Here is a 13,857-nt window from a genome sequence, read left to right on the forward strand (position 1 = left end):
AAAATTTAGAAATTCACGATAGCATGTGTGTCTTGAGGAAAGCATAACTACCTACGGCTCCCTAAGACTGTTAACCTAACAATTATCCTTCCAACTATAGTTGTAGAATCTGTTTCTATTCACATATCTAATCTGTCATTTAATCACCTCCCTTGCTCCATTGAGACTTGAGGTAATGAGTCTCGAAAATTATTTATAAGTGTTTTCTTACATTTGAATTTTGGTGAGATCCTCTATCTATCAGTGGTGCAAATTGTTCCGTTCTACATCAAGAAAAAATTCTATCTAAATTCAAACATAAGCAGCTACATGATTCCATTCTGCCTCTCAGTGGAAGTAATTTTCCTCAAGGATATCCTAGAGACATTTTCTCTGACACCTAACATGTCATAAGGGTGAACTTTTTGTTTTGAGGGTTTGGGGTTTTTAACTGACTTGTGGAGAATGGAGAGTTCATTCAGTACGTGCAGGCTGGGACAGTTATAGTTCACAATCAAAAGTTAATTTGCAGGACAGGAATTGCTATATAAATTTAAATTTATTTCAGCTTCATTCCCTTGAGGCAACAGCTTTATTCACTACCACCAAATGCTTTCCTGGTGGAGCTGCACAAGACTATTTTCACCTGGCAACTACCAGGAGAAAATTAAAGAAAGACACACAAAAATGAAGAATGCAAGAGTGCCCATCCCTGTTGTTTTTACTGAAAATACGGACTGCCAAATCCTGGATGCTTGCATTTTAAAAAAGCGATGAAAATTGAAGTATTATATTTAAACTCTCCATTTAATGGAAAAAAGCATACCTTTCCCAGAGAAAGATAGCAGGATTTTCTGTTGTTTTATAAGCTCCATTTTACCTCTTTCTAAGGAAAAGAATTATTTTTTCAGCCAAATAGCCTGTCCCCTTATCCACACCCTCTCCAAATGCATGGCTGAGTTTTCATGTTACCGGCGCCTCAGCAGCAGCACAGAACTTTTGCAGCCTCCTCAGCTATTTGGATATTCTGCATAGTTCAGGCAATCCCCAAAACTAATACACAGCATGCAGCAGCCCAATCCTGCCACACCCCTCTTATGCCAGCATCTTCTGCTTCCCTACTGCTTCCACCACACCAAAGCTGGTGGGAGTTGTCCAAGGTCAGCCGGTGCCAAGGAAGTCAAATCTTGATGGATCCAGCCCTTTGGCTGTCTAATGTCCTACCCTTTTAGCATGGTGTAAGAAAGGTTGCAAGGGTGTAAGGTTATTAAAGACCTCCAGAATTAGTAACAGACAAATAGCAGTAGAAGAACTGTTGCCTCTCAGGGTGTTTGAAGGGGTTTTTTGCCTTACAAGAAACCCATGCAGAGAAAACAACAAATTAAGATAAGATGGGATTTCATTTTATGCAAAAGTTAGATTGAAGTTTTGGGACACAAGCCACACAAGCATACTACCAGATTCAAAGCCTCAGCTCTCCACTGCCTCACCAGTAATGTAGCCTGGGCTCTGCTCAGCTCCACTTCTTCCAGCTGGCCCTTGGCAACCTGCTTTCCTGCATTCGTAACCCCTCTTTCCCCAGCCTCCGTGTCGTAACATGCTGGTAACAATAACATTTCTGAAATCAAAATGCTTTGCAGGCCAAAAAGCTGAGCTCAATCAACGCAGGGGGAAAGCAAACTGTGGAGAGCTATTGTTTCTGAAAACCGTCCAAAAACTCTTGGCACTTCAAGGCATTCCCAATGTCCTTTGCACTATTTCCAGGAAAAATGATTCCCAAGGCCTTGCGTATTAAAAAAAAATCTGGCTTATATCAATAAACATGGTAACTGCTGTACTTTTTATCTTTAATCGGAGCACAGCTAGCATGTAGAAGCAATCAGAACTGAGTCGACTAGCCTGTTTTAAATGTAGCATTTCAAACTCTCAGGTTCTCCATTGAGGAACATAAATTAACTCCTGGGACCCCTGAACTTGAGCATCATCGTTGACTACTTTTATGTAATGCCAATTCATGAAGAAAATTTGTGGGCAGATGTTGGTGGAATAAGTGGTAGAAGAGTCAGAAGGGCAGTTTTTCTGACCAAATGAACTTAGACAACTTGTTGGTATTGTGGCAGAAGCACCATTTGCACCAGTGGCTGAGTTGTAAGAATTCCCAGTTCTGATCTCAAATCCTAACATACTGAATGTTAGGACTTCCAACAAGTCATTCAAAGCTCACTGGGGTTGCAGGGGGAGATTAAAGGATTTAGAGGAGGTGAGGGATGCAACTGCCTTCCTTATCCCCTACCTGATACAAGGAATCCAATTTGCAATTAAATTGTAAATGAAGTTAAACTCAAAGACATATAATATGTGGCCCAGGACAGATGAAACTTCAGGCAATACCTGATGAAGAACATTGACTCAGTAACAAACCACTGGCAATCACCACTGAATTACTCCTATATATTGTTTTGACTAGTTGTGCAATATCATGCACAAGTGTTGTACTTATAATCCAATACATCCAAGCAAGAATTTGCAGGCATCCCTTCTTCAGGATAATAGAATATATTTCGTCTCATTTCAGCTATTCAGAGAACTGAGAAATCCTTCTGTTCTCTGGATTATGAGCTGTTCTCGTAGTGTTATATAGTCAAAAAAAGCTTTGAATGTCTCTGTTCTTCCTGTCCACAGGGTTTCAGGTGGGTGGCTTTCGAATTAAGAACTTATGAATGAAATCTTAGATGACCGGGTATACTTTAAGATTTTACAGTTAAAGTCTAGGATTTAGGAAAGGTGTAAAAAGATAAATGGCCGTAATTTTGTCATTTATATTTATCCACCCCCTGCTCCAAGAATCATATTTTGAAAAGATAAGCAGGAGTCTAGTATCCCTGTGAGAACAATGAGAAGCTTATGGCTTATTTTCAGATTTCACACCGCATGATGTCTACTACAGTCCCATATAACAACTGCTGTCTTCATGGGAAGGCACTGTGCAATGAAATAGTCTCTCAGGTACATTTCACAAAAACAATTAATGGGTTAGGGAATTTTGTTTGTTTTTTTCAAACAAATGGTGCACTTTACTATGCTCTACCTCATATCTCTATCACCTCTCTACCTATTAGACTTTCCAAACACTTAAACTTACTGCAATATTTAACACAGGTATTTTATTTTCAGAATGATTGTGAAACCCTTTACATGTCATGGAAAATTAAACAATGAAGATCTACTAAAAACAAAGCCATTTCATTCCCTTGTTTAGACTAATATACCTCCAACTCTGTGATTTCACAAATTTTACTAAAAATACATAGTCAATTTGTTGCTCAGGTTCAGGGCAAAGTGTTGTGTTGTGAGGTTGGGGTTTTTGTTCGGGATTTTGTTTGTTTTGAGATTTTTTTCTGCAGTTGCTCTACTTCAAAAATTTCAGCCTCAGAAATATGGGGCTGAGTACTGGGAAAACCTCATTTAGCTATGTAATATCTGTGTATGGTTAAGACAGTTTTCTTGTCATAGCAGCCATATCTAACATTGGTAACCCTGCTGGCACTGCTGGGTAGTGGGATTCCCATGCTTGAGGTGTTAATGCCTTTGGGACATCTCAGCTACTGGAGCCAAGAGAATAAACTCTTCTGTGTTACTGCTTTTATAAATACAGTCCCCAGTTCAGTCTTTTGGTAATTTGTCTTCAACAAAGTTACCACCACCTTTATGAAGGAGAACGACATGAAGTTATTAGGCCACTGAACCAATACAGAGCTGAAGAGCTGAAAAAAAATATTCCGTCCCTTCAGAAGAGAATTACAGTACCTTTATAACTACTAGGAGGAAGCTCAGTGAAGCATAAAAGTAGGCTTCACATTCATAATAAAGAGTAACAGTGACAAAACCTTGGATCTAATCCAATTTCCTTCCCTGCACTGCAGAGACCCCTGGAAAAGCCGGATGGCCTGGATGTTTCAGATCAGAGCAAAGAACATCCCCAGCATCTGTGTGAGAAGTGCAAAGTTTTGGGCTACTACTGCCGCCGTGTGCAATAAACCTTCGAAGTGGCCTCTTCCCGTCCCCATCATCCTTAAAGATCTTCTGGCAGCATGCGATCAACAGCAACACAGCAAATTAAGATAAAAGCTAAAATAATTGCCAATATTGCCTATCTAATAATATGCCTTACCATTAATAGAATGTAATATTTCTCCTGTGCATGCACACACATGCAACAGGTATTTACAGGACTATGATTTGTATACATACATATATATGTAAATTTTTATATATATATATGTACACACACCTACAGAAAGCATTGCTGATAGTGTTCACAACAGAACCATGGTTACAGGTTCTGCTGATTGTTTACACAGACCCTATATCATGGCCCGGTGAAATGAAGTACTATTCAATAGGCAAGGTATAATATTCACAAGGAATATATTCTAAACGTATGGCTTTTGCAGAGGTTAAATAACTGTGGGGCCACTAACTGCAAGCACTCACCCACAACATGAACATTATTTCTATTATATGACAAGACAAAGGAAGATGAAACACGCCACAGCATAAATTAAGGTAAATTATTGTTTTCCCAGTTTTGGAAGGTGTGAGAGCTTTGTGCTGCCAATTTCTTGGACTTTTTCTATTTGTTACGATCGCTTGGGCAGGGCTTAGGCAAAATCATTTTTGCAAGATGTGGAAAAAAAAAGTGAGTAATTGTTTGAGGGTGTGGGTTGAGTAGAAAGGGAATGCCATAATGGGACCCAGAGCATCAAGAAGGATTCCAAGAGGGTTTTGGAGGAGACAAAATTGTCTTGCTTGTGCGACTAACAGATCCTTCTCTTGTCATATAATCCTGCTGAAATGGTCCCTGTATGTGTATGGGTTGTTCATTAGGCCACAAGCATACTAAATTTACTGTGAATTAAGGGGGGATAAGAATACTTAAAACTGTCCCCAAAACCCTTAATTGAAAGATTAGCCAAACTTACTATTTATAATAGTTTTAAAGCCACTTTCTGGAAATATTTTTATGTCCTGTTTTCTACTGTACAAATTTGCTATAATATAAAAGTTGTTAGCCATAAGGGTGTTTTGAGGCACAGAGAACACTCTGTATAACCTTCCCTCTTTATGTCTTCCTGAAGCACCTACGTAGGTGACAAGAAATGTAGGAGTTATATTTCATTGTCCCATTTCAGGTAGAACTTTGTGCAGGGGCATCCTGCTGCAAAGAAGTATCTCATCAGGGATTGGGAACTATCATGAACTCAAAGTACCTCAAGACAGTACTACAGAAAAGTACATTGGCAAAAGGAAACAACAAGCAATTCACTTGCAGCATTCACAAAAAATTACATGGATAATGTTTGTTTGGGGGGTTTTTTATCAACAGTTTCTATTTTTATGAAGTTTCCTTTAGAGAAATTGATTTGTGTGAATGATAGATAGCGAAAATACTTTAAATCCTAAATAACTTGATGTGAATTAAATTTATTTTGAGGATTAATTCCATAATACTAAGACAGAAGGGGTTTTATGCCAAGTGATAGCAGGATGTTACCAGTATGTACAGTCAAGCTCTTGTAAAGCAAATTGAAATCTTACAGTGATCATTCATATAGAGAACATGAAGCTCTTTACAAATTTGCTCTAGGGTTAAACTTTTGCCATTTCCCTGCTTTGCTATAAGCAAGGCAAAACTGTTTCTTCTTATTCTGGTGGTAGCGTCATGTACATATCTTGCCAACCATTATTTATGGATAGCCCAAGTGACCCAACCTACTTATCGGAGCTATGGATAAACATTGGGACTCCTGGCTTCTGACCACGGATCTCCACTAACTTCCTGATTTTGGGCAAGTTACAAGATCCTTCTGGACCTCAGTTTCCCCTACTGCAAAATGGGGATAATAATACCTTAGTATACCTACCTCACAGGAGAGTTGTGAGGCTTACTTAGTATCTGTGTTTTGACACCTCAGGATGAATAGTGCTATGTAATGTTAAAATAGTATTAATTAAATTAATCACTTCTAAACTAGTTTTGACCAGCTGGCAATTCTGTCAACTAAAATAACTGAAAATAGTATTATTGAAAGTTAACACTAATAACAGTTCATTTGCTTCAGTGAGATACACAGTTTTAGCATTTTCAAATGGAAACACATTCTTTTGCACAGACTCAGAAACTACCTTAGAGACAAATTCTCTAAACAAAAAAACTAATCCATCCATACAAATAGGAGTAAGAAAATACACAGGCAAATCTAGGGGTGGATTTTCAAAGCCTGATCTCTAGTATTAATATCAATAGTTTGTTTCAAGCATGAGTAATTTTGAAAGAGTCACACACTAAACAAGATCTACTTTTCCTCTTGAGCACTTAATAGTACATGAACAAAAAATGATCACCTTGATGCTTCACATCCAACTAAAGGACATGTAGAGAAACCCCCCTAGATGAAGGTAAGGGAAAATGGTATTTTCTCCCTGAAACTAAGATGTTGCTATCAACCATTTTTTTTCTGTGTTGAAATAATTTCCATCTTAGGGTAACCGCTATGTCAGTAAAATAGCACATCCCTTGATACAGCTACATCAGTTTACAGCACACCACCAGGTTCCGTACAAAGACCAACTAAAAGAAACCATTATATGCAATTGTTGCTATTTTCATGACAGCGTCCTGTTAGAAATTGTTTATCCAGATTCAAAACTGCATGACAGTGTCTTTAGCTTATGGATTTTTAGGCTGTACTAAAACTACACATGACCAACTTTAACACAGTTAATGTCTGCAGGTGTAGAATACATACATATGAGCATACATGAGTTCAATATTTATATAATTGATATTTTTATAGGCAGCAGACATATAAAGTATTTAAGTAATATTTAGCATATTTGAAATAAAGAGGAGAACTGATTTTCCTCTGCACTTATGCTGGGGAAAAGCAGATGAAGACCAAAATGCAAGGCAAAGAAGCAACACTGCCATAGTTTATACTGCCTAACTCAGAGACTGCAAATCCACCCCAGTGCAGGATGCGGGCGTGATCAGGCCCTGGGCACCCCAGGGCTGGAAGCAGCCTGCTTTCCTTGCCATCCCTGCCAAAAGTGAGGTGAGGAGGGAGAGTGACCGGGGCTCCCCGGGGAATGACCACTATCCTCCCTCCACTGTAGCCATGGAACTGAACTCCAGCTTTCCCCTAGCTGCGGGGGGGGGGGGGGGGGGGGGGGGGGGGCATCCGGGGGGCATCCCCTTGTTTTCTGTCCTCACTAAGCAGGGCTGAAACCTTATCTCCCTGATGAGCTGGTGCCTGGGGAAGGTGGCAGCACCAAGCTCACACGAGGGGAGTGTTGTCCTGTCCCTCCCTGAATGAGGTTTACTCATAGCATTATAGCATTTGGCCCTGGGCGTTTGCTCCACACTCATCCGTCTAGAGTTTATGGTTGCTGGCAAAACACATCCACAAGAGTAATGTACAATAGCTTATGACCACTGGCTTTTAGTTGATGGCATGGAAAGGAATTTCTGAATTTTGATTTCAAAAAAGAAAAAAACACCACATTGATTAAAAAATGTAGATTTCTTCTCCCCCACCCTGCCCAGGGTAATTCACCTATAGACATAACTCACTCTTTCCAGATTGGAAAAAACTTAAAAATTCAGATTTTTTACTGGAAAGAGGATGAGTTGATTTAGCTCTTAGATTTTTCTGAATGCTTTCTGATGTTCTCTATAACCAGCTCTCCATTTAGAACATCAGCTAGTAATCCTTGAAGGCATTTTAGACAGTCTTACCGGAAGCAAAACAAGCATCAGTAAGAAGATTTTTAAATAAACACAGCCCTAAAATTGAGTATTCTTTAGGGGTGTGCCTGAGAGAAATTTGGCTCTGTGCATTTATTTGGCAAAGTGGATTTTTAACCTCAGATGCTTGCTGTTGCCTTACCAATCCATCCAGCACACACCTTCCCCCACCCCCCCCACCCCCCTTTTTGGAGATTTTTAGGCTTTCATTTATTTCTTTAAAAAAAACAGACAACTAAACACAATTTGTTTCCTCAGTTGGTCAGAACATTTCACATGGAATTTGTCCTTGGCATTGGCAGTGCTCTGGAGAAAAGTATCAGTGATTTGAAATGTGGTGTAGTTCTTTAACTTAATGTGACTACTTCACCGGAGCCACAAATAGTTCATTTAACACTGATGAATTAAAAATCCCTGTAGTTTAAAGGATGACCCCATTTTAGCCAGTTTCTACTGCTGCTACCACGGACGTAAAATAATGCCACACAAGGGAAGTTTGAGGCCTTTTTGTCTCAAAGTTGCTTTTTAATTTCCGATAAATACACAAGAGTATATATTATTTCTGAAAATAGGTGTATTTTGAAGTTCCCCATTATATGGGACTTAGTTTGTAAACTAAAAATGTGAAGTTACATATGTCTGAGAGAAGCCTTATACTGAGAAGTATTCTTTACATTTTACCTTTTTGTATAAGGTGAAATTTAGATTATACATGGGTTACATACCTGTGACACTCTAGCAGTTGTTCCAGAAATAAAACTATGTAAAACATTAAAAGTTAAGAGCTTTTGGAAGTGTCAGACTTCACATATTAGTTCTCTTTATCCTGCAGTCACATACATGATTTTTTTTCCTAGTATGTATCCTAAGAGTTGTCCACTGAACAGTATGCAATAAATCATCAACATGTTTTTCAAGTTAAGTGAATTGACATATATTTTCCACTTGCCTCTGCCAACATATTTTTAAATGTGATGGAACTATTCCCATATAAAAATCATTTTTTATGATATCACTCCACTCCCGAATGGGCTTCAACCCATATCTCTTTCCTATCTGCAAAACCACTGCTGTCCATTCAGTTTGCTATATTGCTGAAGTGCTCAGAGAGCTGTTTGAGATCTTAGATATAGGGATGATGGTTTGTGTTTCTAGGATGAATTTCAAAGGGACAATCGTGTGCAGTTACTAGCTATAGATGATTGACATAAATGTTTACCCCTGTATGAAGTATTTTACAGTTTTACTTGCAGATGTGTATTTATCTTGAGTTATACTTGACATAGAGTTTCTTTCAATTTTTTTTTAATACTATGTGTGTATTTTGGAAACAGTTTTAGATGTTAAAATTTTTGAATGGTTACAAATATTTCTTGTAATACTGAATTGTTATCTTATCTGGAAATTCTTTGCAGTAACTTTTTTGTATATATTTGAGGGCCTTTTTAAAAAGTTTGGGGTTTTGGGAAAAGTTTTTACAATTTGAAAGCTTTCAGAAGGGCCTTCCTCTCAACTAGGATACTAACAGAGGTAAGAGTTTTCTTAAGTATTTTACAGAACTAAGGATGTATCCTCAAGAAAATATTTATGGAAGTAATTTACTTTTTTTTTTTTTTTTACAATGCTTTTGTCTGTATAAAGTATGCAACAGAACTACATTAAGAAGGAAATATTGTCTACATAAAATATTTTATGAAAGTTGGTACATAATTCTGACAAAAAACCTTGCAATTCTTTAAGCCATATTGTTTTTCTTATCCTTGGATGAAAATATCAGTATTAAGTAACCAATATATTATTCAAGTGCTTAGACTTATATGAAATTGCTTATACAGTTTATTTATGTGTATTTGGGGAAGGATTGCTAGAAAAAGCTATCACTAGACATATAGCAAGTGAGGAGCAAATAACAGTATATTGTCACTTTATGGCCTTGTGAGAGACACAGAAGATGCTGAAGGCACCATAGAGACTCGGCTTTCAGAAACTGCGAAGCACAAGCGTTGGGTTTCAAATGTTGGTTCTTTCCCATAACCAGAGGGGAAGAGAGTTGGTTGGGACACTGTTTGACAACTTGACTTTCACAACTCTGCAGACTGTGAGCTCAGCTATGCAGTATCGGCTACAGCAATAATATCAATCAAAGGATGTAAGAGAAAAGGATTGAAGTAGATTATTGTAGGGGTTTATGTTTATTTTAATTAGAACTCATAGCAATATAGAATATGCATGTGCACGTATTTGAAGCATTTTTACACTTTACATTTCATGTAGTTTGATTATATTATGAAGGACTGGGTTTTTAGTTTGATATTTTACCATGCTAAAATGGGAGGTCTACCCAACCCTGTACTGGATTCTTGATTCCTTTAAAAGGTTATTTAGTACAGCACCCACTGTGTTGTGTACTAGTGCTAAAACTAACACTGTATCTTATGAGTTTCTTCAGCTTTAAAAAAATTAACCTAATTATTATTACATTTGTTTAGCTGTACCTTGTCAGATTCAGTTGGTGATTTGTATAATTTCTTTTTCTGTAACTGTTAATAAATTTGTACAGCTAAAACAAACAAACAAAACCTATGGACAAAGGCCTCAGAGGTACCAGTTCTGCTTCAGCAATCAAGATGACAGCTCGCTCATCTGGTGACTATATTGCTAAAGAGACTGTAAAACCTCTGTTGTGGATTGTCCATAAAATGGCATTCCGACATGTGCCTTATTTGCTGGATAGTATACAGCTTTCCTCTAGTATTCTAGCATTTTAATGCTGTATTAAAGTACTGCAAAAAAATAGCAAGAGATTGGTATGGTTTTCTTGAATGTTCCTTCCTTTGAAGTTTTACTACCAGTTGCATTGGGTTCCCGGTTATGGACTGGCCAGCTGCAGCCTGGTGTTCACAGTGCAAACTTGCCCCAGCATAACTGTGACCCAGACCACATGAGGAAGAGTTTCTCCACTGCAGCCAAGTCTCAAATCTACAACGAGCCTAGTTGCATCCTGGGTGAGAGAGCTTCACCCAAAGTCTCTTCTGCTGATGGAAAAACAGTGGGTTAGCAGTGCCAGCTTTTCGTTTTTAACAGCCTGGTATTCTCTAGCATTATTCTGAAGGGAAAACCTCCTAGAATCGGACAAAAAACCCACTTCTGTCTTTCACGGCTGGACAGGAAAGTTTAGATGTCAGAAGGTTCCTATAATGAAAATAAGATTCATCATTTTTAAAGGACATCAAGGTATATCACTTAAAATTTAGGGAATTGGATCAAGTTCATTCTTAGTGACCACTACAAGTTGGCAAGAACTAGACCTACTAAATGCTTGTTGTTTATGAGCAATGCTCCTCTCACATCCTCAATCCAAATTCAATGGCAAACAATTTTTCTACTGAGACTGCCAGTGGTGTTGTGATTGGAAATTAAAATAAGGATGTCATGAAATTAACTTTGGACTTTAGGTATTCTGCCTCCAATATGAAAGATCCCCTTAATTTAAAAAAAAAAAAAAAAAAAAAAAAAAAACCAGAAAATTTTTAATAGAAACATCAGCACACAGTTCATCTATGCCTGATCACCCCTAGAAACATGGTGTAAGTTTGCCACTTGGAGTTCTTTACCACAGTAACACCATTTATATCACATAGCAAGCTTGATTTCTGGGAAGATTTGAGTGCTGTTCTCATTCAGTCTTTATGAAAGAGCACAAGAACATGTGCATGCGTGTGTGCATGGGTATGCATTGGGGGGAGAGGTTGGCCAAGGAATTGTGCAGTTCTGAAGTCTTGAAAAAAGAGACTATTTCATCAAATGATGAAAGGCATCCTCCCAGTTTTGACCCATGAAAGGGAAAAGCACATATTCAGAGCAAGTTGGTAAATTATTGTTTGAAAAACAAACCATACTGCTCTTCAATATAAAGTCTGCCAATAGCACTGTTCCCATAGCAAACACGAGCCACAAAGCCAAACTCAGAACTGAAATACATCCTTCCATCAGAAGAACTGGGGGCTCCCCAAATGCCAATACCTCATATTTAGCACAGCACTGAGACCAGAAAAAATGCTGAGTAGACCAACCACAAAGTCCTAGCTCCCTGTTAGTGCATTTTCTATGATTCTTTTCAGAAACTTTTCTAAGTAACTTTTTCATATTTAAACCAGAATTAAATTAACACAAACAATATGGCCTCAACAAAAATGATCAAACTACCTTTCTTTCATTTCTCACTGCCAAGCACTTCACCTTCCTGCTCTATGTGAATGAGGTCAAGAGACAATGCAACACCCTGTTCATAACAGAAGGGCCAAATATTTCCCACTTCAAGAAAAATAATACATATTTCATATAACATTGATACTTTGAAACAAAAAGCTGTTTCATTATTCTTCATGAAAAAACAAACAGTACATCAAGGTTACTATTTTTAAAGTTAGTACCTTACACATCAAAACCCCTATCTCAGATCCTCCCCTTATATTAGCAGGCATACAAACTATACCTTAAACCCCAACTGGGAAGGACAAATAGTCTGCATGTTACATTTGTATAGTGTTGCTCACGGTCCCCATACATCAATCATTCACTGCTGTATAAAACAGTAAGTTAAAAAGGCTCCCCTTTTCTCCATAACCTTCTGAAGAGGATGTACACAGGAGACATTGGCAAGAGAGGAACCCAAAACACTGAGGGCTGAATGCTGACAGTCAGGTCTTTTCACTAAGAAATCAAGAACTAACTGGAAGAGCCTATAAAACCTTACTCTTGATAAGCAAGTAGTACATAGGTGGTTTGTGATCCTGAAAAAATAGGATACAATATGCAGCTTTGCTATTCTCTAGTATCTGCCTCCTGAACTTCGAGAAACATCATTTGCAAACTCCTATCTCAGTAACACCAGCTATTGGGCCCACACACACTCACTGAGCACTTTTGTTTTACTGGAAATAACGCACTTGCTCTTCCTCACCATCCATGCCTCAAAAACGCTTCAGCCAATAACAAATCCCAGTAAACTGGTCTTGATACAACCTACCAAAACTGCAAAACCTCGTTCAAACACCATAGATAAATAGCTCTCACATCCTTTTAGAAACTTAAGGAGACATTTTCAGTAACTGAACATGCTGAGAAACACTTACCTCAGTCAGCACTTACTGGGTCTTTTTCTGAAGGACCAAAACTGAAGTTGAGGCAATCACATTCATGAGGAGTGAGACCATCCCTGATTTGCAGCCTAGGTGAGCAGAGATGGCCAACACTGCTCTGTAAGAGAGCAGAGCACCATCAGCCATCCCTGTTTAAAAGCACTGCATACGGCTCTGTGGCTGGTGAGAAGACTACAGAGGCAGCAGCAGCCCTGAACATTCTTTGGAGACATTGCTTCTATCTATGCCATGAACTTCGCTAAATAAAAATGAAGTAATCACTTTTCTTTTTTTAATAAAAGCTAAAAATGGAGATTGTATGCCCAGCTAACCCAACCAAAACCCATGCCTACAGGGAAAGCAAATCATAGCCAAAAATTTTATGGATGTTTTTTAGTGGAGTAGGGTGCAAGCCAAAGACTTTCTTTTATTCTGTACTCTAGCCTTCTTTTCACCACCTGAGAATAGAAACTAGAATGCAGAACACTATAAGAAAGCTGTCCCTTACAAAATTTCTGAACACATCTAGGCAACAAGTATGGGAAACATAACTCCAACCAGCTTTTCATAAGGTTTCCTTACAGTTTTGCAATGTAACAAGAAGGTACAACTCAACAGACTTCCAAGAAGTCAAGCATATTTATGCTCCATTTGATTTCAGCCAACAAAAGTTAGAGAAGTAATAATTAAAAAACAAAACAAAACAAAAACAACAAAAAAACACTGCAGAAATAATAGGAAGTAAGACCTCAAAACTCACTGTTTACAAATAAACCAAGGATAAACAGACAAATACCACTAGCACAAGAAAAAAACCCCACCTTTATTGAGTACCTTCAGGTACAAATTCAGAGAGCTGGCACCCACAGCCCCTGGAAAAGGCCCCCTTTCCCTCCACCTCTCTTACATTGGCTGCTGGCCCTGATTGCT

General features: G+C 38.2%; 1 protein-coding gene across 3 annotated transcripts in view; it reads left to right on the top strand.

Annotated features, from left to right (window-relative positions):
• The window catches only part of ZCCHC24 (zinc finger CCHC-type containing 24), a 138,963-nt gene that overhangs the window by 117,185 nt on the left and 7,921 nt on the right, over nt 1-13,857 (top strand). Inside the window, exons 4-5 of one of the 3 annotated variants that reach the window (XR_012633712.1) lie at nt 3,903-4,545; nt 5,172-10,686. The exons of 1 other annotated variant lie outside the window; for it this stretch is intronic. Coding sequence is in view for 1 of the 2 variants with exons in the window: in XM_074907125.1 (XP_074763226.1) it covers nt 3,903-4,016 (114 nt within the window). In the remaining variant the exon portion in view is untranslated. Of the gene's footprint in view, nt 1-3,902; nt 10,690-13,857 lie in introns of those variants that run through there. One more of the 3 variants, XM_074907125.1, reaches the window with a different exon arrangement.

The sequence above is a fragment of the Athene noctua genome, chromosome 5 (assembly GCF_965140245.1).
Source record: "Athene noctua chromosome 5, bAthNoc1.hap1.1, whole genome shotgun sequence".
NCBI classification, from domain to species: Eukaryota; Metazoa; Chordata; class Aves; order Strigiformes; family Strigidae; genus Athene; species Athene noctua.